This window comes from Echeneis naucrates, chromosome 15, assembly GCF_900963305.1.
Source record: "Echeneis naucrates chromosome 15, fEcheNa1.1, whole genome shotgun sequence".
Classification (NCBI taxonomy): Eukaryota; Metazoa; Chordata; class Actinopteri; order Carangiformes; family Echeneidae; genus Echeneis; species Echeneis naucrates.
In genome coordinates this window covers 22,114,001-22,135,562 of record NC_042525.1, presented here as the reverse complement: position 1 = coordinate 22,135,562, position 21,562 = coordinate 22,114,001, and the positions used below count along the sequence as shown (strand labels likewise).

The following is a 21,562-nucleotide window of genomic DNA, read 5'->3' as shown; positions in this document are numbered from 1 at the left end:
CACCTCAAAATAATACACCAGTTTAACTGTATGTATCAAACCCATTATGTTTTTGTGCTTGCTGCCTCTCGTTTTGTCCACCATAGGGCAGCTCACATTGTTAGCAGGTTACTGTTTAGAAAACAATTATCTTTAGATGCATTTGGACATGATTTCTCTGTACATAAATTACATAATTTGTGTTTTGGCTTATAAGAAAAGGTAAAAGGTTGTTTCGTTTGCTTTTATATATACATTTTCGCCTTTACAGTGCAGTGATAATGGATTTATTTTAAATAAAATCATATTTTATTTTGAAGACCTGTCACTACTTCCTACTTCCTGCCTGTGTGGTATAAACTAAAACAACAAAAAAAAGGTTGCTTGACTACGAAATTGTGCTAATGTTAAGAGTTTAAGATAAACAAAGGAAAGTAAAGCAACGGTAACTTAATGATCAAGACTTTGAAGGCAGTTTGGTTGGTGTGTGCTGCGGTTGGTTTGATTTGATTTGTGTATAAAAGTGTGTTAATGCTTTAGCCCGCCTGTTTGGTGATTTGGCGGGCGTGTTGCTTGGTATGGTGCTGAGTGACTATGGGAATAGATGGAAATAGGAAGGCAATTGCTTTGTTTTCTTTATTTTTGGTCAGTTTGTGGAGCAGCAATAAACGTTAAAACCATCAGCTGAGTCTCAGAGGGTAAGCTCCACTCTACGCTATTGAAAGAAAATTTACAACACTTCAACTGGTCGGAAAAGAGCAAGAGCTAATGCTAGAGACTAAAAACTCACTTGTTCAGATGAACAGTTGTTGTCGTCTGTCTTGCATTACTGGACAAACTGATTATTCTACATCTGCCTGATCTTTTCTCATACTGAGCTGTAAGAAAACACTCTACAGCCCATCAAGAGCCAGTGTGTCCATAAAATTAATGGTTGAGCATTTTAAAATACATTTTAATTCCACTGATCCACGGATTCCACTGTTAATCAATTTAGTGTTTTCCATTCATTGTGTTTTTGGGACTCATTACCATTAAATGTGTTTTTTATAAAAATTTGCATGTGTCGTTGTAATTTCCATAGTATAATTCTTTCAGGTCAAAGAAATTAAGTTAAATGAATATGATGGATTAGTAAAACTAAAGAGAGTTTCACAACTCATGAATATTAAGTTAAATTTCTTGAAAAACATAAATAAATAAAAAGTTAACTGAACTCCGTTGATTTGAGTACTGGAATCTCACAGTAAATAAGTTAATCAAATCAAATATATCAAAGTCAACATAAATTACTTTTTTCAGGCAACGAGGTTGTATATTTTTTTTAAGTAAAGTCAACTTATATTTTGCAGTGCAGGCAACCAATGACACCCTACCATGCCCCCACAACCCTCACCAGTGGCTTAGGACAGAGCAAGCCTGCGATGTGTCTGACTGCCAACGCCTCCCTGCAACGCATTCTGTTAGGGTGCAGAACAGCCCTAGTACAGATCCTTAAGAAGCTGGCAGAGGCCATAGAGCTGAAGAGAAGAAGACCAACAGAGAGGAGGCAGCTGAGCGACACAGCTCAATCCATCAGCTTTTGGCTCTGACCTAGAAGGTGACACAAGGTGTGGGGGGGGCAAGCACATCCAAAGAAAGCGAGATGTCTCTGTTCACTGCCCTGCTAACAGGAGATGTTCTAGGCTAAGGGGCGAAACATCAATGAGCGGTGGTCCTCAGCTGATGACCCTGCAGCTAATTCAATGGCACTGGCGGAAGTGCAACATGCCAAAAGCAGAGCAGGAGAAGACCTACCTGTGTAGTCAACTGTGTGTGTGTGTGTGTGTGTGTATGTCTGGCAGAAAAATCTTTTGGGTTCCTTTCCAGATTGGACAGTTAAGTGTTTTATTAGAAGTTCTTTGTGATTTTGCTTTGAAAGACAGCTGTCACTGTCTCTACATGCAGCCCTTAAAAAATAGTTTCATTTCTATGTTGTGTTTGCATTCAATTCTGATTTTGAAGCATTAGAGGAAGAGAAGTCAGTTTTGTCAAATGGTGCCGACACCAAACTTCTTAATCATGAGACATAATGAGACATCACCAAGAGGCCAAGGCATGCTCATCCACTGAGCCCTGAGCCTCCCCTGAGTGTATGGTGGCTTGTATTTGACTGCACTGTGCTGACAGAGCCAAAGACTAGCACACAACATTTAGCTGAACATGTGAACTGAGACAGGCACACTCACAGCTCACAGGCCATCTAATGTCTGAGCTCATCACTTTGGATTTTATCGTAGAAGCAGAGACAGAGCAGCACATGTTGAAATGTGACTGTGTGACATATGTCTTTTTCATTCTGTTGCAGCTTGTGTACATTAGAGGTGATGCAGGTTGTTCAAGTTCTTCAGACAAAGTGATCGATACCCATCATTTGTATCATTATCCGTGAGTGTTCGTAAATAACAATTGTACTGTACTGTAAATAACAACGCGCACACACAAGCCATCATCCTCACTATTTGTGTGTGTGTGTTGTGTGTCACCTGTCCATCAGCGCTGAATGCAAGGCAGGCAATGCCGTGCGTGTGACCATCATGGAGCAGAGAGACGGTCTGGACAGTGAAGGTGTCCCACACACATACATACGGGTCCTTCCCCACCTGACCAGTCGCCACAAGGGAGCGCTCTGGGTGCAGCGCCAAGCTGGGGTTGGGGCGGGCAGCAGCAGAGCAGCAGGGAGAGAGGGAAAGAGGAACAAGAGAACAAGAAAAACATGACAGGTTAGATTTACAGTGGCCATGCAGTGTAAAAACACCTTGTGTCCTCCAGTATTAAGGCATACATAAAAGCAGAATGAGCACGGTGTGCTTATATCAAAGCAGAAGTACATCACAGACCTACAAGTGGAGCAAGCAGGGGCTCAGGGCCCTCCAAAGGGTCACAAAAACAATCAGAGGGGTCCTTATATGAATCGGTTCAATGTGAATGTGACATGAGGCCTTTTAGCTCAATCAAGAAATTTTAATATACTACAGTTTAAATGTAAAATTGTTTTTTCTATATTTTCTACAAATGACCTATAAATGCATATGAAAAGCAAAACTGTCCTGTGAATCATCACTACTCCATGTTCCTGCACCACCTGCTGCTCCTGCACCTGCACCTGTATTGAATATCCCCTCCTCCTGCTCACATTTCTACCTAATCTACCCAATTGGCCCCCCATGTGTGTGTCTCTCTCTCTCCCTCTCTCTCTCTCTCTCTCCCTCTCTCAGCCCACCCCTGAGCCTGGTTCTGCCTGAGGTTTCTGCCTCTTCAGTGTTTGCTCATGGGGGGGATCTGTTGGGTCTCTTTAAATCATTTTATAAAGAGTTTGGTTGAGACCTGCTCTATATGTAAAGTGCTTTGATGTAACTCTGTTATGATTGAAATCCAAATGGATTTGATTTGATTTGATCTCTGACCCTGTGAGGCAGAAGTGTTGCTCTGCTGCCCATGAACACATCACTGACTTTTTCGCCTTTTCTCTGGCTGTAAGCAGACCTGCACACAATGCTACCAACAACACTAGATCCCTTTTTCATCAGCTTCACCAGTTAACATAGCATGTTCCCCTGGTGAGGAAGAAATAAAGCTACACTATCTGTAAAGTGCCTTGACATAACTTTGTTATTATTTGGCACTGTTTAAATAAATTTGATTTGATTTGATTTAAATCAGCCTTCTTGTCTTTTTATGAAACTGCCTTCTACATCCCTTCATCTGCCTCTTCCTCTCAGAGGGTCAGTGTGTTCTCCTTTACAAAGAGAGCACTATAAATACACCCTCTGCTTAACAGCATCATTATCAACAACACACATAGACAAACAGACACACACACATAGTCCTTGATGCTTGTATTGATGTTGTGTGTGTGTGTGTTTAGGGTCATGGGAGTGTGACCTTGGCCTTTTTCTCTTTTCTTCATTGAGAACCAGATTTGACAGTAACGGGCCTTTGTCTGTTCCCATATCCTCTTCAGACTGTTGTTACAGAGACACAAAGTAAAAGAAAGTAGTCACAAGAAAGTTTAATATTCCTGTGTGTGTGTGTGAAATAGTGAGAGTAAAATAGAACAGAAAAAAGCAGGTGTGTCAGCCACAGGGTCTCATTGATCTCAGGCATGCTGTCTACTCTGCACAGATACACACAGGCACATTGCAACAACCTGCCAGCCAATGAGCCCAATAGCTGCCCAGTTGCCATGACAACTACATTGCCAAGGACGTTGGTACTGAAGACTGAACAAAACAGCTGTAGAGTCAAGGTCAAACATCACAAAACAAAGACACAAAAAATGAAAACAAACGCACACACCTGAAGACAGCATTTCTTGTAAACTCGATTTTACTAACACTAACTGACCAACATTTCTTTTGTTTTGTTTCTATGGTGACAGCTGAGCTGTCTGTCCTCCAGCTATGTGGATTGACTTGCTGCCCTGTGCTTGCCCGGAGTTTCATGCCTCAGACAGGCCCACTTTAGATCCCTGCACTGACCGTGTGCGCTCTTTGAACATTCATGGTGTGCACGAGCACGGATGTCTTATGTTCCCATGGTTACGTGCGTGACTGTAAAAAAAAAAAAAGCTGCCAGCGGCCCCTAGGAGCAGCATACGTGATACATTTCAACATTCCAGTGCCATGAAAGAAATAAAACATCAGACCGGCCCACTCCTCCCAATTAGCCACTCCGCACAATAGTCATGATCAATGATTGGAATAGGCTATTCTTAGCCAATACGCAGCAAATCGTCTCTCAATCGATGGAGAATGTGGTCAGCACTGAATCGTGCATGAAAAAAATACCGTTAAATACTGTGAAGCTGGAGAAATTCTGGAAAATATCGTGATATAGAATTTTGGTCATGCCACCCAGCTCTACATTACATATAACCAATGCAAAAGAAAAAAAAAACAATTTAGAGTCACCAATTAGCCCAAACATGCATTTCTTGCTTTGAGGCAATGATTCTAACCACTATTCCACTTTGCTGCCCCAAAAAATGCAAGACAACCATATTTAGTGAAATAGTTTTAGTGAAGACAGCAGAGAGACACAATATTCAACACTGATATATATATTAAATTTGACTCCTGCAACATGTGGGGAAAGGAGCTAGTTCACTACCGTGTTACATCACCTTTTCTTTGAACAACACTCTAATTATTGTTCCCTCCCATTTTTGCTTGATACTGTAAATTAGCCCGAGGTCTGCATTGCTGTATTTTGCACTTCATAATACTCCATACATGTTCAGTTGGAGACAGGTCTGGCCTGTCTACAGTCCAGTCTAGCACCTGCACTCTTTTACTGGGAAAGCAGGCTGCTGTAACTCTGGAATAAACATGGGTGTTGTCTGAATGGAAGCATATGCCAGTCCAAAGCCTAGCAATATTGTGGTCATAGGTTTCAGCCATAGCTCTGATGTGCAGAGATTTCTCCCAATTCTTTCAATCTTTTGGTGATATGATGGACTGGAGATGGTGAAATCCTACATTCTTTGCAGTTGCACATTGAGAAACATTTTTCATAAACTGATGGATTATTTGTTTGAGCTGTCTTTCACAAAGAAGAGAATCTCATGCCAGTGTTGCCTGTGAAGGACGGAAGCTTTCAAGAGCAAAGCATGGAACATTACCTTATATAGCTAACCTACTTATCTGTGGAACATTCCTGGGCTGTTCTGAGCATTCAACAACTTTCCCATTCTTTTTCTTCCTGTCACAACTTTTTTTTGAAACTGTTGCAAGCATCAAAATCAGAATGTGTGTATATAAAAAAAAAACAACTAAAAATCGAAATAATAACTGTATTCTCTTTCGATTCACATTTCAGACAGAATCCCAACCTTTTTATTATAGACAGCCAGGTCATGATTTCTAGGCTAGAACACAAAAAATTATTTCAAAGGTTGTGTTCAGCCTTCATCAGAAGACAACACCATAACAATGTTTTCTGTTTTAATGGCATAATCATGTTTCAAGTAATAAGAAGCAAATTCCATTATGACACAAAACTCATTTATAGGTGTAATATTATTCATCTACCTTGCTAATAAAGTGCATCTGGATTTTTACTTTATGAAAAATGTGTTGTGGTATAGAGAGAAAAGATTTCTCACTCTGCTGGCAGCAGACACAACACTGCTGACATATAGAGTCACCAGTTAAACCTGAATTAGTTTGGACTGTTAGGAAGCTGGAGAGAGTCCATTCAGGCACAGGGAGAACAAGCACACTGCGCATAGAAAGGTCCCAGGCCTGGGAGTTCAACCCAGAATCTTCTTGCAGTGAGGCAACTAGAAGGTATGAGGCACTAATCACCATGCTGATGGCTGCCCTCCCTTCTGCCCTCCCTTCTGCCTCTTCAAGGAAGTTTTTCTTTGCCACTGTCGCCAAGTTCTTGCTCATCGGGGGATCTGTTGGGTCTCTTTAAATCAATTTATAAAGAGTTTGGTCTAGACTTGCTGTATATGTAAAGTGCCTCATTGTAATGATTTGACGCTATATAAACACATTTGTTTCAATTTTATATGCTCCCGTCACCATGAAGACACAGATACACACATATTACATGATGTTATCTACCCCCACACACATAATATTATGTGATAAAAACATTAATATGTATAGACCATAAATCCAGGCACACGTCCATTCTTTGAAAGATCCTTTTTAGTGTGTGTGCATGTGTGTTTGTGCTTGAGGCAGAAATGCAGTAATCGATCTTCTCCTGCAGTTTACAAATGAGATGAATGGGATTGTTTTTCCATCTGAAGGACAACATTAACACATTTTACCTTCACTGAAAAGCTGGCTTTGTTTAGAACCACTGAATGGTTCTTTACACTGCAACAGAACAGAGATCTCAGAAAACACTACTGTCCAAAACAGGATTATTAAAATCTCACAAACACATTCAGATGTGTGTATCACAGCATGTCCACAGAGTACAGAAGGCTGATTGGGCGGAGGGTGTGCTTTATGACCAGATAAGCACACAGGCATCTGGTTATGGCTCCCCTGCCAGTGGGAGGAAGTACAAATTGCAAATTTTCTATCTTATGACAAAGTTAGAAAACATGTGGAGTTGTAGGTCAGATGTCAGTTACTTAGAGTTTGAACTTTACAGCTTCCCATGAGGGGGAGAATACATTATGAGCTCAGTTTCTTTCTTACATTAAAAAACAGCACATCTGAGAAACTAAATTAACTGAAATTAACGATTCAGTGCCTGGGATTTTAAAAAGTAGCCAAGAGTCATGTCCACAGCACTTATGAGCATTGGAAATCAAGTGATGACCGGAATTCATCTTATGGGCAGCATGAACTGGACACTCATCAATTAGTTGCTGAGATATTTCAACAAAGTCACTTTGGAGCATCATCTGAGCTCCATGAAGATCTTTGAAAACACTCATGGCAAACCAGCCAGGTGTCCAGATGTCCAGATGTTCAATTGACCAACTAACCATGGTACCAAGAACGCTGCAGCAGAGGCACCAGCTTTGATTCAAAAATGACCTTGGCCCTCTGGTGCTTTTACCTGCACCTTCTATGACAATCAGCATATCAACCTGTCATCTTCATTCTAATGCATCTATATGAAATAATGATGAATAACAACCACATAAAAACTATAACATAGTTTACTTAACTTTACTTAACTTAACTTTCCAAACATGCCATCATAAATCAAGAAAAGAACAACATGGCCAAAGTATGGTCAATACTGGTGAAGCTGCAAGAAATTCAAACTGCTTCGTCCTATTTTTTGTTGTACTTCACTGATTTTTGAAACTTTGGCAAAAACATGTCCCACTAAGAAAAATGCTCATTCTGTTGGAAATTAATAACATTTTCATGACTAAAAAGAATCAAGGTTATCATCAGTGGGTCCTTTGCACATATGTAAGGTTCTTTTATAGGCTTGTTTTTAGTTTTTATTAATTTAATGATTACATGCTGGCAGTTGTCCTCGGAGATGAGAGCGTAATTTTAACTTGATTAAAAAAAACTAAAGGTAATAATTGAATTGAATAATATCTTTACCGTATGAAAGAGTACATTGTAATATTCAATAAAAACTACAAAGTGAGTTCTGAGCAATATTTACCATTACTTCGTGGTTGCTCCCACATATTTATCACCAATGTCCACCAATGTAGTGGACCAACTACAAGGTCCACTACATTCCTGAGGACCCCATTTTCAAACCTTCAGCTCAACAGTATGCATTGAGATCACTCAAGCTCCTGTAAGTTGGCTGTTTTCTCTTGTTGAAATTTTTGGACACACTGCTACTTTCACAACCATAACATGTGAACACTGTCTCTTTTTGGGGTTTTTTTGCTTTTTTTTTAAAAAGATTAGTTTATGACATAAATGTATACCTTTTAAGAAGAGGTCTGAATTAGCTAGCAACAGAGGGGAAACAAAACGGCTAATGTGAAGAACTCATGCATATCATGTGAAAGAGTAGGTTTTGGTGACAAAAACCTCCAAATGGTCCTCAGCGGAGGCTAAGATATAATTATTGATCACAATGAATACCAATATGACCTGTAATGTTTCATTAACCTCTTTTGTATTTATTTAATTCCCCCTATATTTCATCCATATCGTCCGACCCTATAGGGGATGAGGTGCACCTTCACTCTCTTTCTCATTCACTGTTATGCTATGTTCATTTGGCTTACGCCATTTGGGATGCACACAGTGCACCTACTATCTACCTGCATACCACATAGTATACAATATCCCGTGTAGGTTATACATCTCCAGTAACTAATGCCAAATTAATTGGTATGACAACATTTACCAAATCCAACATTTGCAACATTCCCCCCAGTTTCACAGTCATTAAACTTAACTTAGACTTCATTTATTTTAGGAAGTTGTGGCTTGGAAGCAGCTGTCAGTGGAGGAGAGAAGGAGAAGAAAAAGGCAAAGATGGAAGAAGGGGATGGAGGAAGGGAAGATAAAAAGTATCAATGACTTGAATGAAAGAGAATATCATTGAATATCAATGTTATCAAAGTGCTCAGGAGTTTTATTTTTTTGGACCAAATAGTTAAATAAAGTTGTTAAGCAACACACCATTGACTTGAGTGGTATAAATTATGGAATTGTAGGCTGTGATGAGGCCACTATCACCGCTGTCAGAGGGAGTTTTATTTGTTTAAAAAAAAAATGTGCTAACAACACTGTGCGGAGTTTGCATGTTGCAGGTTCTCTCTATCTGCGTGGGTTTCCTCCCACCGTCCAAAGACATCATGTCTAGGTTAACTGGAGACTATAAATTGGTGTGAATGTGCGCGTGAGTGGTTGTTGGTCTCTGTCTGTCTCTGAGTGTTGGCCCTGGGATGGACTAGTGACCTGTTAAGGGTGAAATCAAATCAAATCAAATCAGATTTATTTGTATGGCGCCAAATCATAACAAAGTTACATCAAGGCACTTTACATATAGAGCAGGTCTAGACCAAACTCTTTATAAATTCACTTAAAGAGACCAACAGATCCCCCAATGAGCAAGCACTTGGTGACAGTGGCAAGGAAAAACTTCCTTTAAGAGGCAGAAACCAGGCTCGGGGGGGGCCTCGACCAGTTGGCTTGAACTTCATGCAACAACATGTTCCTGCCTACACCCCCCCCCCCTCCAATGCCTGCCTGCCTGTCTCTCTCTCTCTCTCTCTCTCTCTCTCTCTCTCTCTCTCTCTCAACCCAACCGGTCGAGGCAGATGGCCGCCCCCCCTGAGCCTGGTTCTGCTCGAGGTTTCTGCCTCTTAAAGGAAGTTTTTCCTTGCCACTGTTGCCAAGTGCTTGCTCATCGGGGGATCTGTTGGGTCTCTTTAAATAAATTTATAAAGAGTTTGGTCTAGACCTGCTCTATATGTAAAGTGCCTTGATGTAACTTTGTTATGATTTGGCGCTATACAAATAAATCTGATTTGATTTGATTTGATTTGAAAGTGGGAGAGAGAGAGAGAGAGAGAGTGAGAGAGAGAGAGAGATAGGCATTGGGGGGGTGTAGGCAGGAACATGTTGCTGCATGAAGCTCATGAACCCCGCCCCTCACCCGATGTGAGCTGGGATTGGCTCCAGCAGTCCCGTGACCCGGTTACGGATAAAAGTGGATGAAGATGAGTGAGTTTGTTAAATAAGGAAAACATTACTTTTTCTATATAGGCTTCAAGTGAACATTGTATGATGGATCTTTTGAAGGACAGTATAAAAAAATTAACAGTGAATATTCAACATTTAACAGCTTATATGTGTACTAAGGATGAGAGATAATAATTTCAAAATTCTAAATACATATTACACCAAATAACTAAAAAATTATTTGCCTTTTATTGTGTCTGATGGTGTTGCCAAAAAAAAGGTTGCAGCTGAAAAAAGACAAAAACAAAATGTCAATTTCATGAAAAAAATACACAATCAGGAGGTTGCACCAGTACATTGCTGCACAGCCAAGACCTGGGTCTATAATGATATAAGTTCAGATTTTGTAATTTAAGTAACTTTTCATTTTCAGAATTAAAACCTGTTTTATCCAAATTCTCAAGAATCAATGATTTGTTACACATAATGTACATTCAGTAACTGTGACACAGTAGGTGAAGCGAGTGTCAGGGGTTTATCTATGTCACGATCTCGGTCTCTCCCTTGGCTTTTGTTCTCCTGTATAAAAGCCTTCGAGAAGCTCTGTTTCTTCAGCTTTCTGTTGGTGTGATTCCTTTATCAGTAAGTAAAAATGAAATTACCGCTCAGTCTTTTTGTTTAACTTATGTGTTTGGTGATTTATTTTTTTTTTATTAAGTTTGGTTCCTTGTTAATCTTGACTTTTTTCCTTCTCTTTTCAACCTGTTCCAACTTCCATCTCTCCTTCATGACCACAACTCGGAATTCTTTACCTTTTACATGCACTTTTCAAATTTTTCTGCTTTTCAGTTACATTGCCTCTCATTTTCCTTTTCCTTGCCTTTATGCCCTATGTTTTGCCACTCTTCTCCTTTCCTGGGACAAACCACCATCTGTTTGATGAAATTGCACCAGCCAGGCGTCTCTTTCTCTTTCTCACGCTCACACCACATAAACACACATCCTTCTTCCTAAGTACCTCTTGGATATTTTTAGAAGCTACACCAATTTCACTAGCCACTAATAAAAGATTGTTGTGTGAGTCAGCAAAGATAAGTAGTAATAATGTGAATGATTAACCTGGAGAGAGTGTGTGTTTGTGTGGGTGTGTTACAGGGGGGGGCTGTGTGTGTTTGTGTTGTAACGGTGTGTTTCAGATTCAACAGAGGGAAATACCTTAGTTAAGGATTGAACATGCAATATAATAGACATTAGTAGTTGTGCACAATGGTGTTTTAAAGCATGTGGATTATGGAGTGAGTGAAGGAAATGGAGAGAATGGCCTTTTAACATATTGACATTGGATCAGGAAAATCAGCATGCTGGGTGGGATTGGCTCAAGCCACCACCCAGCACAACCCCACCCCCTCACATCCCTACAGAGCTGATAGGAAACAAACTAGAGGGTTTTGTCCTTGATGGCTTGGTGGACAGGCCATCATGTTGGTGCTTGCCTGATATGAACCTGAGCAGTGTTCAGCTGTTGGACTTCTGTGCTAGTGACTGTCTGTCCATGGCCAATACCATATTCAAAAGAAAGGGTGTCCACACTGTTTGCAGCTGAGTGTGAAGTCCTTGGGGTGAGTCTTAGGCCATGATCCTCACCCTCAAAGAGTGAGCAGTGCCCACTCTGGTCAGGGAGGAACTGCTGTCCCAGGTGGAGAAGTATCTCAGGGTCTTGTTCATGAGCAAGGGGAAAATGGATCGATTGAGGCAGCATCTGCAGTGATGTTGCGAAGCTCTTCATTTACCTCACCATCTATGTTACCACCATCACCTATGGTCACCAGCTGTGGGCAGCCAAAATGAGCTTCCTCTGTAAGGTGGCAGCATCTGCAGTGATGTTGCAAAGCTCTTCATTTACCTCACCATCTATGTTCCCACCATCACCTATGGTCAACAGCTGTGGGCAGCCAAAATGAGCTTCCGCTGTAAGGTGGCCAGGCTCAGCCTTGCAGATAAGTTGAGGAATTCGGACATCCGAGAGAGGCTCAAAGCCAAGCAATCAATCACGTCCCTGTTTGTGTATGTGAAGGAGGTTTTCTTAGGTCAACCTAATGAGTAACTGAGTCAGGTTCAGAGGTCACTGTGTTGTTTAGGCCACAGCTTGGATATAATCAGATTTCCATGTGTTTATGATTAATGAGGTAATAGCTCAATCACACATGCCTCCCCAACTTCTTCTTCCTCTTCTTGGGATCTGTAGTTATCTCTTTAGAGGACATGACTTTATCCTCAGGGGTTTCTGTTTTACATTTGAGATGGCATCGTGCAGGGACATTGTATTGTCTTTGTTCAGGCTTCAATAAACGTTTTCAGCATAAGACATGGACTCCAATGCTCTTTCTTCACCAATGATGATAAGTAATACCCTGACAATACATATGTAACTTACATTGTTTCCATGTAAGAACCAGCTCCTCACAGGTACTGGCTCAACCATTCAGGATGTTTAAAACAAACTAAATGAGGTGTCACTTAAAAGCCAAATTGCACATTATACTGAAATTTAATCTCTGACTAAATCAGAGTGATGTGTTGACTATGACAGTGTGAATGGAAATGGTTTGAATCAGTGGCAGCTGGTCAGTGGAGGGCGCTAGGGTGCCGCCCCCCTGTCAAACCAAGAGAGGAAAATCAAAAGAAAAAACAAACATGCTGTAAGATGCAAATAATTATCAACAGATGGTGTTATTTCAGTCTGTGGGTGACCATTGATAGTAATCAAATGTGGTTAATGGTTTTTATTTTATTTTATTTACTTCTTGAAGTGAAGAACGCCAGTAAAACAGAATCCAGTATAAACCTTTGAACGGTTGATAAGCATGTGACCTGAGGCTCTCTGACTATAGACCAAGCAATGTGGGGAACATTCATCACAGGAGTTAATTAGTAAGGAGCAGACATACATACACACACACACTTTAATAGTGCCAGTTAAACTGGAATAAACACTTATCCTCAGATGAATAATGTAAATTTTGTATGCATAACAAATCAAATTGCTCTATGTGTATGTGTTCGTGTGTGATAGCTCACAGGCCCTCCAGTTGAATAAAAAGGAGCCTTCCTACCTTTTTTAACTTCCAATTCATCTCTCTATGACTCACTCCCTCATGAGTCCAGTGTCCAGGCACACTGCAACCTCTGTCCTGTGCTACATGCTACCGTGGCGCATTGTGTCTCACTAGCAGCTTGATCAACACCAGATATTCAGCTATGAATAAATTCAGTATATGTAAATGTATTTATAGCGCACGGTGAAATCAGGGCAGCTTCTTTTAATAGCCCAAAGGGTCTCCTCCTCCTGTGTGCATGTGTGAGTGTGCGTGTAAGCGAGTGTTCAAGACAAGTTTCATTTTAGACACAATCAAGATACTGTCTGTGTCACATCTGCCATGGCATCATGTCAACACTAAATCATTTTCAACAAATCCAGGTCAAATGTCAATTTATTTAGAATACAACCAAATCAAATGGAAACTGAATCTCAAGTCGAAGTTGACTCTAAAGCAGCTATAACTAGTACTAATGAAGTAAGTAGCAAGGCAAGATCTAATAGATCTGTCACAAATCTTAGATGAATCAAATATGTTACACAGGGTCCAGTGCCAAGACTGAACCTATTCAAAATATTTCCACGCAAAGTGAAAACCAAATTTTAACACAAGTTCAAGTAAAGTCTCAAGTTACAGACAGTAAAATCATTCAACACAAGCTGAATGTCACCAACAGACCCAAGTCACAAGATAGAGGGTCACCCGTCTTCGTAGTAACGTCTGACTGCTAAACCTTAAGAGTCACACAGCAAATAAAGATTTGAGTCTCACACAGCAGTCCAGTCCAGCAGGCCAGGCCATCCTTTTTATGGTCAAAGACTGCCTCAACGCCAGGTGCAAGTCCACAACTCTGGGACCCAGAACAAACCTTAACTCAAGAAAAAGGCAGCTAGTGTGTTCATTCTTCCAGCAGTGTCAAATGCTTTGCTTTTCCTTATATTAGATCAGCTCCATGGTGTCATGTCCTGTCAGGCTTCTCATTTCTATTCTGCATTTCCTGTTTTTTTTTGTCTTCTCTGCCCTTGTTTCAGGTTACTTCCTGTCAGGTTTCTCTCCAGTTTGATTACCGGCCCTAATGTGTTGCACCTGTGTCTCATTGTTCCTCGTGTCAAGAGTTCCAGCACTTCTTCAGCATTTCTGATCCCTGCCTGTTTTTGACTAGCCGCTGCTTCTCCCTTTGCTACCTCTGCTCTTGTGCTCTTCTGGTTTTGACCCTGGACTGCCTGACTCTGCCTTTTGAACTGCATAATGAATATGTGGATTTTTGAACTCCACTCTGGCCTCGTCGTGCTCTTGGGTCCATAACCTCTGAAGCTTGTCCCATGGTTTATTTTTGTACTAATACTGTATTAAACTGCCAATACACATATGAACCATAGAACTATAATCTGTAAGCGCACTGTGTTAGCACCATCTGCTCTGATTGTGGCTTGAAATTAAATGATGCAGCAAGCTGTTCACTTGAGTAATCTAGACAAGAAACACTGCTTGGATCAAAACCCTTCAACATGAAACTGGCAGATTTTCCTGTCAGCAAGAAAGAAATCATCAATGGAGCTGCCACGTAGAGAAATCTACTATGGAAATATTGCTTTTTACCATTTCTCAAAAAGGTCCCTCATGGGTACCTACTGCCCCAACAGGGAAATGGACAAGAAGCCTGAGGGAAAAGACTATTTCCAAAAGTGTACATTTTCTCTTCTTTTAAAGGCATAATGCAGGGTTCAGTCCTTCTCTCCTCTTATATCTATTGCGTTCTCTTTTTCTTGACAAGTAGCTTAAATCCAGTTTCCAGACCTTTAAGAATTGTGCTCAAGAATGACATAACACCCTGAGGGGTTTGTGTGTATGAATAAATCTGTGTGTAGGAAAAGAGTGTGCTTCAGTGTGTTTGAGTGCCAGCAGATCGTGGGAACATTTGTGGCTGTGAGGCAGATTGGCAGTGGGATGCTGGACAGATAATTTCTTAGTCATCATCTTAATGAAGACCACTGAGCTGTGAATCTACAGAGCCTGGTCTGGTCTGTTTGCTGCTGCCATTAACGAACCCTGTCAAATTAAAAGAGGTGCAGAGCTACAGGTTAATACAAGGAATTCATTGGCCGCCTTTTCATCATTCTTATTAGTAAGAGAAGTCCCAATGATCTTTAATGATCTGTCCTGCCATTCTGTTGGGCATGGATTCGTCAATATTTTAGTCAAAAGTTGTTAAATCCTATACCTACCTGACTAGCCTCTGACAAGGAGCGGCAAGAACAAAAGAGCAGCCAGAGCAGACAATTTCCAATGCAAAGTGTGAAGAAGCCCTGCCTAACAGAAGGTGGCAGTTAACTTGCTGTGTTTTGTCATGCAAAACTGAAACACACTGTTTGAAAACACATGTGATGAAGCAAATTCACCTTTGGGTCAACTGTCTAAGGGCCTTATTTAGTGTAGTGGCTTCATTCATTTGTGGGTCCATACAGTCTAAAGGTGGACAGAGAAAGTATCAAAGGTCTCAGTCTGTATTCAGAAACTAAAAGCTGCTTGGACTTCTGGGACTTTGTGATGTCACAAGATATAGTCTGTCTCCTCTGATTGGCTGACTGACCTGTTATTATTATAACTTCAGATTGAGCTGAACCCTGAACACTCCAGTAGAGCTGCTCAGCAGCAGCAGGTCAAATGTTGTCTGTACTGAGCAGCTTCCAACTGTGAAAGTGAATGAATGAACTCTGCATGAATAAATATAAGAAGAAATATAAGAATCAAACTTGACCACCACAGCTGCTAACTTAACTTGAGACATCTCTTGTGGTTCCTAGAGTGTCCAAAAGTAAATCTGGAGGCAGATCTTTCAGTTATCAGGCTCCTCTTCTATGGAACCAACTTCCAGTATCGGTCCGGGGGGCGGACTCTTTAGCACTTTTCAAGATCAGGCTTAAAACTTTCCTGTATGACAGAGCTTATAGTTAAAAAGTTAAAGTCCTCTACTCTTTAGCTATGCTGCTGTAGGCCGAGGCTGCTGGGGGAAGGACTGAGCATCCCCTCCTTCCCCCGATGAGAAACCATGTTTCTCCAAAGTCTCTGTCTCTCCCAGCTCCTCTCCTCTCTCTCCCTCTCCTTATCCTGCAGGTGGTGACTCATCACTATCACATGTTCGTGCTGCTCCATATCTTCATGAACTCCATACAGCATAATTTCTATGAACTTTATGCAGCATATGTTCCTGCCTATACCAGTTTGAATATCCCTCCTCCTGCTCTAATCCCCCCCCTCCTCCCCGTGCCTGTCTCCCTCTCTCAACCCACCCCTGAGCCTGGTTCTGCCTGAGGTTTCTGCCTCTTCAGTGTTTGCTCATGGGGGGATCTGTTGGGCCTCTTTAAATCATTTTATAAAGAGTTTGGTTGAGACTTGCTCTATATGTAAAGTGCTATGATGTAACTCTGTTATGATTGAAATCCAAATGGATTTGATTTAATTTGATCTCTGACCCTGTGAGGCAGAAGTGTTGCTCTGCTGCCCATGAACACATCACTGCCTTTTTCGCCTTTTCTCTGGCTGTAAGCAGACCCGCACACAATGCTACCAACAACACTAGATCCCTTTTTCATCAGCTTCACCAGTTAACATAGCATGTTCCCCTGGTGAGGAAGAAATAAAGCTGCACTACACTTCAGTGGACTCTGTACCTTCAAGGACACACATGCACGCAAGCCAACACAAATACACACACACCATGCCAGGGGTGCCCCTGCAGGTTAGCCTTAGCTTTGTTAGCAGTTCTGATGATGATGAGCCTGCAGGTCACACTGACAGGCTCTCTGTTCTGTGTGTTAACAGAAGCATGAAATTCACTCCCTCAACCAGCAGTAACATCTATCTGACTTCAACACAGGACAAAGATGCTGCTGACTGAAGATAAGCTTGAAATCCATCAGACATTTGTTCTGTTGTGCTAGGAAATGCCAAAACTGAAATTTTAAAAACTATATATACATCTCTCTAACTATCTGTCTGTTTTGCAGTAGTTAAAATCCTAAATGATGTGATGATGTGATTTTTTTTTTTTCTGCAGGGGTGCTGGAGCCAATTCCAGTTCACTCTGGTTGAGCAGCGACTTTCTTGTTGAGGCAACAACAGGACTAACTGTTATGCAGCTGTGCTAACCATCAAGTAAAATGTTAGTCATCAATGAGTAGCTTACTGCTCGAGTTCTTTCTTTCAATGAATGTGTGTTTCCTATATTTACAGTCAGTGGTCAGACTTTATATAAGAACTGATGGAGACTCTGGGCCTGAACGTGAAGTCAACGCTGAAGAGCCTTAAGCTTACAGTCTAGCTATCAAGAGGTCATGCCACTGCTTGTAAAAATAAGCCAGTTTGTATTGAGTCAATGGGAAAATGTTCCACTTCTCCCTGGATTTATTACCTCAGTAAATGATAGTAATTTAGAAGAAAATAGACCAGAAAAGAGTGGATGGATTTGGGGTGTGGCTCCTGCATGATTCACAGACTGGCCAACATTACCATTTACAAACTGGAGATTTCAAAACAGCAACTCACAACCCAAAGAGTAACGTCACAGTGGATTGATACTTGGTGTATGTAGGTCTTCTGTTTCTATTGTCCTCAACATCTGTAAGAGCCATTAACAAACAGCACACAGATGCAGGCAAAGAGCAGCTGTTAGAAGAGCTTTGGGGCTGACAAACACTGGGGTGAATAGATATCACTAGACACAAACGAGACAACATGAGTGAACACATCAAAATGTAAGATATGGATACCAGTGTTTCTGTATTTGTTTTTGTAAAAAACAAATGTCTTTGTGTTGGCCCTGCAATGGTCTGGCGAGCTGGGATTGGCTCCAGCACCACCCATGACCTGGAAACAGATAAGCATTAGAAGATGAATGAATGAATTACTAAAAAATTTTTGTCACTGAGTATAAGCACCTTTAGACGTTGCTGAAGTTGTTCAACAACATTTCATTCTTTTAACAACTAACTCCTCAGCAGGTATTTTACTACCTCAGGAAACTGAGGCCACTCTCAACATCTCTACTATATGTTTCTTCTAGCACCTTATTTCTACTTAAGAGGACGATTTAAAATCAAAGAATGAGTTTGTATGACTCTGACATGAACAGGTCCAACCATATCAATACAATATTCTGCCTAACCTGGACTTTCTGTAACAGAAAGGTGGGCTGCCACACTAGGAGCTGTTGACATCGATGTCATCACAGAATCCACGTCCCTGGATTCACTGTATAAGTCCCACGCCAGAGTCCAGATAGACCCCAGTTTTTCTGCTGTAACAAAACTGAAGAGACTTTGACTAACCTGAACAACTTGACATCACCTGCCTCTGGTCTCTACATCTGTCACAGCCTCTGACTTATACGCCTTTCTCTGTCTGTATTAGCCAAATTTGAATTTATGCTCCTGCTGGCTGAATGTGGATATTGCAGCATTGGCCTCCCTGTAGATCAATATTTTAAGGGTTAATTGACTCACCTACATGTGCAAGAATCAAACATCAAGATTTGGGGGTTTTGGAATCGCAAGCCGCCAGCAGGGTTTTAAATTAGCTTGTTGCATGATTGTTTGATTATTTGCTTATTTTATTACTTTGTTTAATGGACTCTTACTGCTTTTGATTAAACGACAACCATTGAAACCCTTGAACGGCATTGAAGAAGGAACTACACTGTCCCTGTGTGTGTCTGTCTCTCTGCCTCTGTCAGGACCACAGCCGTGTGTGTCAGAAGATCTCTCATATTTTAACCAGTGTAATTAGTTCACAGGCAGCACCATGGTTAGTACTGGTGCCCTACATCAAGAACGTCGTGGGTTCGGTTCCCGGCCTGGGGTTTTTCTGTGCGGAGTTTGCGTGTGTACGTGTGGATTTCCTCCGGGTACTCTGGCTTCCTCGCACAGCCCAACAGGTTAATTGGTGACTCTAAATTGTCTGTAGGTCTGAGTGTGAGCGGTTGTTGGTCTCTGTCTGCCTCTGTGTGTTGGCCCAGCGATGGACTGGCGACCTGTTTAGGGTGTACCCTGCCCTCACCCAGGGGCAGGGAGCAGCCGGTAGGAGCAGCATACGTGACATATTTCAACATTCCAGTGCCATGAAATAACTAAAAATAATAAATGAAAATAAATGAATAAGTAAATAAGTGGCCATCATGGCCCAAACATCAGACCGGCCTCCCGATTAGCCACTCCAGGACCAGGTGAAATAACATTTCAGGCCTTTAACCTTTGGAGCTGATAGTAAATTGTTGTCTTTGCCCAAATACCTAGATAAAAAAACAACAACAATAAACAGAATTCAGTGAATGTTCACAGACATCATGTTTGGGTTAACTGTAAATTGTCTGTAGGCCTGAATGTGAGTGGTTGCATGTCTCTGTTTGTCTTTGTGTGTTGGCCCTGTGATGGACTGGTGACCTGTCCAGGGTGCATTGGCTGGAATTGGCTCCAGCACCCCCCACAACCCAGAAACGGAAAACCGGTAGAAGATGGATGGATGGACATTATAGTTGATACATATTATGTCAAAAAAACAAAATCAGATACCTTTCAGATTCATCTCTGTAATTTCATGGTATACATTATTTATTTTAGGAAACTGCCAAGTCTATCTACAGTAATTTCATGTTAAAATACAACTTTTCCCATATACAATAACAGTGTTACAAGTTATAACATAGATCAGGTATATTAGGATCAAATGTATTTAATTGTACAGAGGAAATATATGCATTATCCAATTAAATTAAATTGTACCATTCTCAATCCAGTGTGGATGGTTTGAGTGTGTGTTTTTAAACTAATTTTACTCTATTCAATGAGTGAAATATATTCTTCTAAGTCTTGTATCCACTCCTGTCTCATACTATCAGATTTTTCTTTCTGGTTTTCGGTTTTCAGCATGCTATAAAACTGGGAAACCAGCCTTTTACCTAAACAGTTTTCTGTGTGTGTTTGATGTAATGTGTTTCTAAGATGGATAATGGAGGTTGTTGTACTGAATTGTTTGTGTGCCAGAATAAAACTTCTAAGTTGTGAATACTTAAAGAAGTGTTTCTGCAGTATATCAGACTTTGTCTTTAACTCATGGAATGACATAAGCGTATAATCCTCATATACATCCTGCAATTTTATTATGCCCTTGTTCAACCATGTTTTAAAACCCATGTTATTCTTTGCCGGGGTTAAGTGATCATTACCCCAGATTGGGGAAAAACAGGACAACCCTGGGGAGTCACCAACAATTTTTGTACTACTTGCCAACCAAAAAGAGTGTTTTTTACGAAAGGATTGGTAATACTTTTATTTAATGTTTTAAATGATGCTGAGTATAGACAGCTATTCAAGGTCAGACCATTTGAGGACAGTTTTTAAATTTCTAACCAGGGCATGAAAACATCTTTAGAAAACCAAAACATTGTGGCAGTCAACTGAGCTGCCCAATAGCACATTTCTAAATTTGGAAACTGTAGCCCCCCATTCCATTATAGAAAAAAGCAGTGTTGTCCATCTTGTGGTCTCTTCCATCACCTCTAGTACCATGGGTTCATAATTGGCTGAACTGAGATTACTTATCTTTGGAGTTAATAAACATCTAATATTGGGACTATTCATTTCGCTTTAAATAGTTTATAAATATCTATTGGAAGCGTTGGCTCCTTTCATGGCGTTAGAGATGCCTTTTATGCCTTTGAAATTTAATTCCCTTTCCAATTCAGTTTTTATATCTTCAGAAATAAAGGGAAAGACCGGTCCAGGAAATTGCTTTGATTTACCAGGCTTAGAGGGTATTTGGAATTACAAAGGGTTTTAGAAAATGAGACAAATGTGTTATTAATTTCTGTGGGATCCGTAGATAATGCTCCTTGTTCGTTCCTAATTATATTGATGGCTCCGTCAGATTCAAGTTTCTTTATCTACCAAGCTAGCAGTTTACCCGGCTTTTCACCCTGATCATAGAAAGTTTGTTTCAGTTTTCACCATCCTTGGCCTTAAGCATGGAGAGCTCCTTGAATTTTCCTTTAAGGGTTAGTAATTTCAGTTGTTTTTTTTTTTTTTTGTATTGAATCATCTATAATAAGCTCGCTCTCGAATTCACAAATTTTAGAGTATAATTCATTCATTGTCTGTATGAATTTGTTAAATGTAGAGCTGGTGAAGCTTATAATTTGTCCTCTAATACATGTTTTAAAAGCTTCCCATCTAATGGCTGTCGTAGTTTGATACGTATTAATGTAGAAGTAAAGGCCAATGCGTTCTCCTACAAATTTTATAAAATCAGAATCGTGTAACCATTTAGGGTGTAATCGCCAATTAGCTAGATTGTCTATTCAAATGG

At 40.7% G+C, this 21,562-nt stretch overlaps 1 protein-coding gene across 2 annotated transcripts in view; it reads right to left on the bottom strand.

Moving 5' to 3' along the window:
• LOC115055501 (echinoderm microtubule-associated protein-like 6) overlaps positions 1 to 21,562 on the bottom strand; it is a 97,377-nt gene that overhangs the window by 51,992 nt on the left and 23,823 nt on the right. For both annotated transcript variants that reach the window (XM_029521359.1, XM_029521360.1), the window contains exon 2: positions 2,505 to 2,664. In XM_029521359.1, the coding sequence (XP_029377219.1) occupies positions 2,505 to 2,664 (160 nt within the window). The remainder of the gene's footprint in view (positions 1 to 2,504; positions 2,665 to 21,562) is intronic.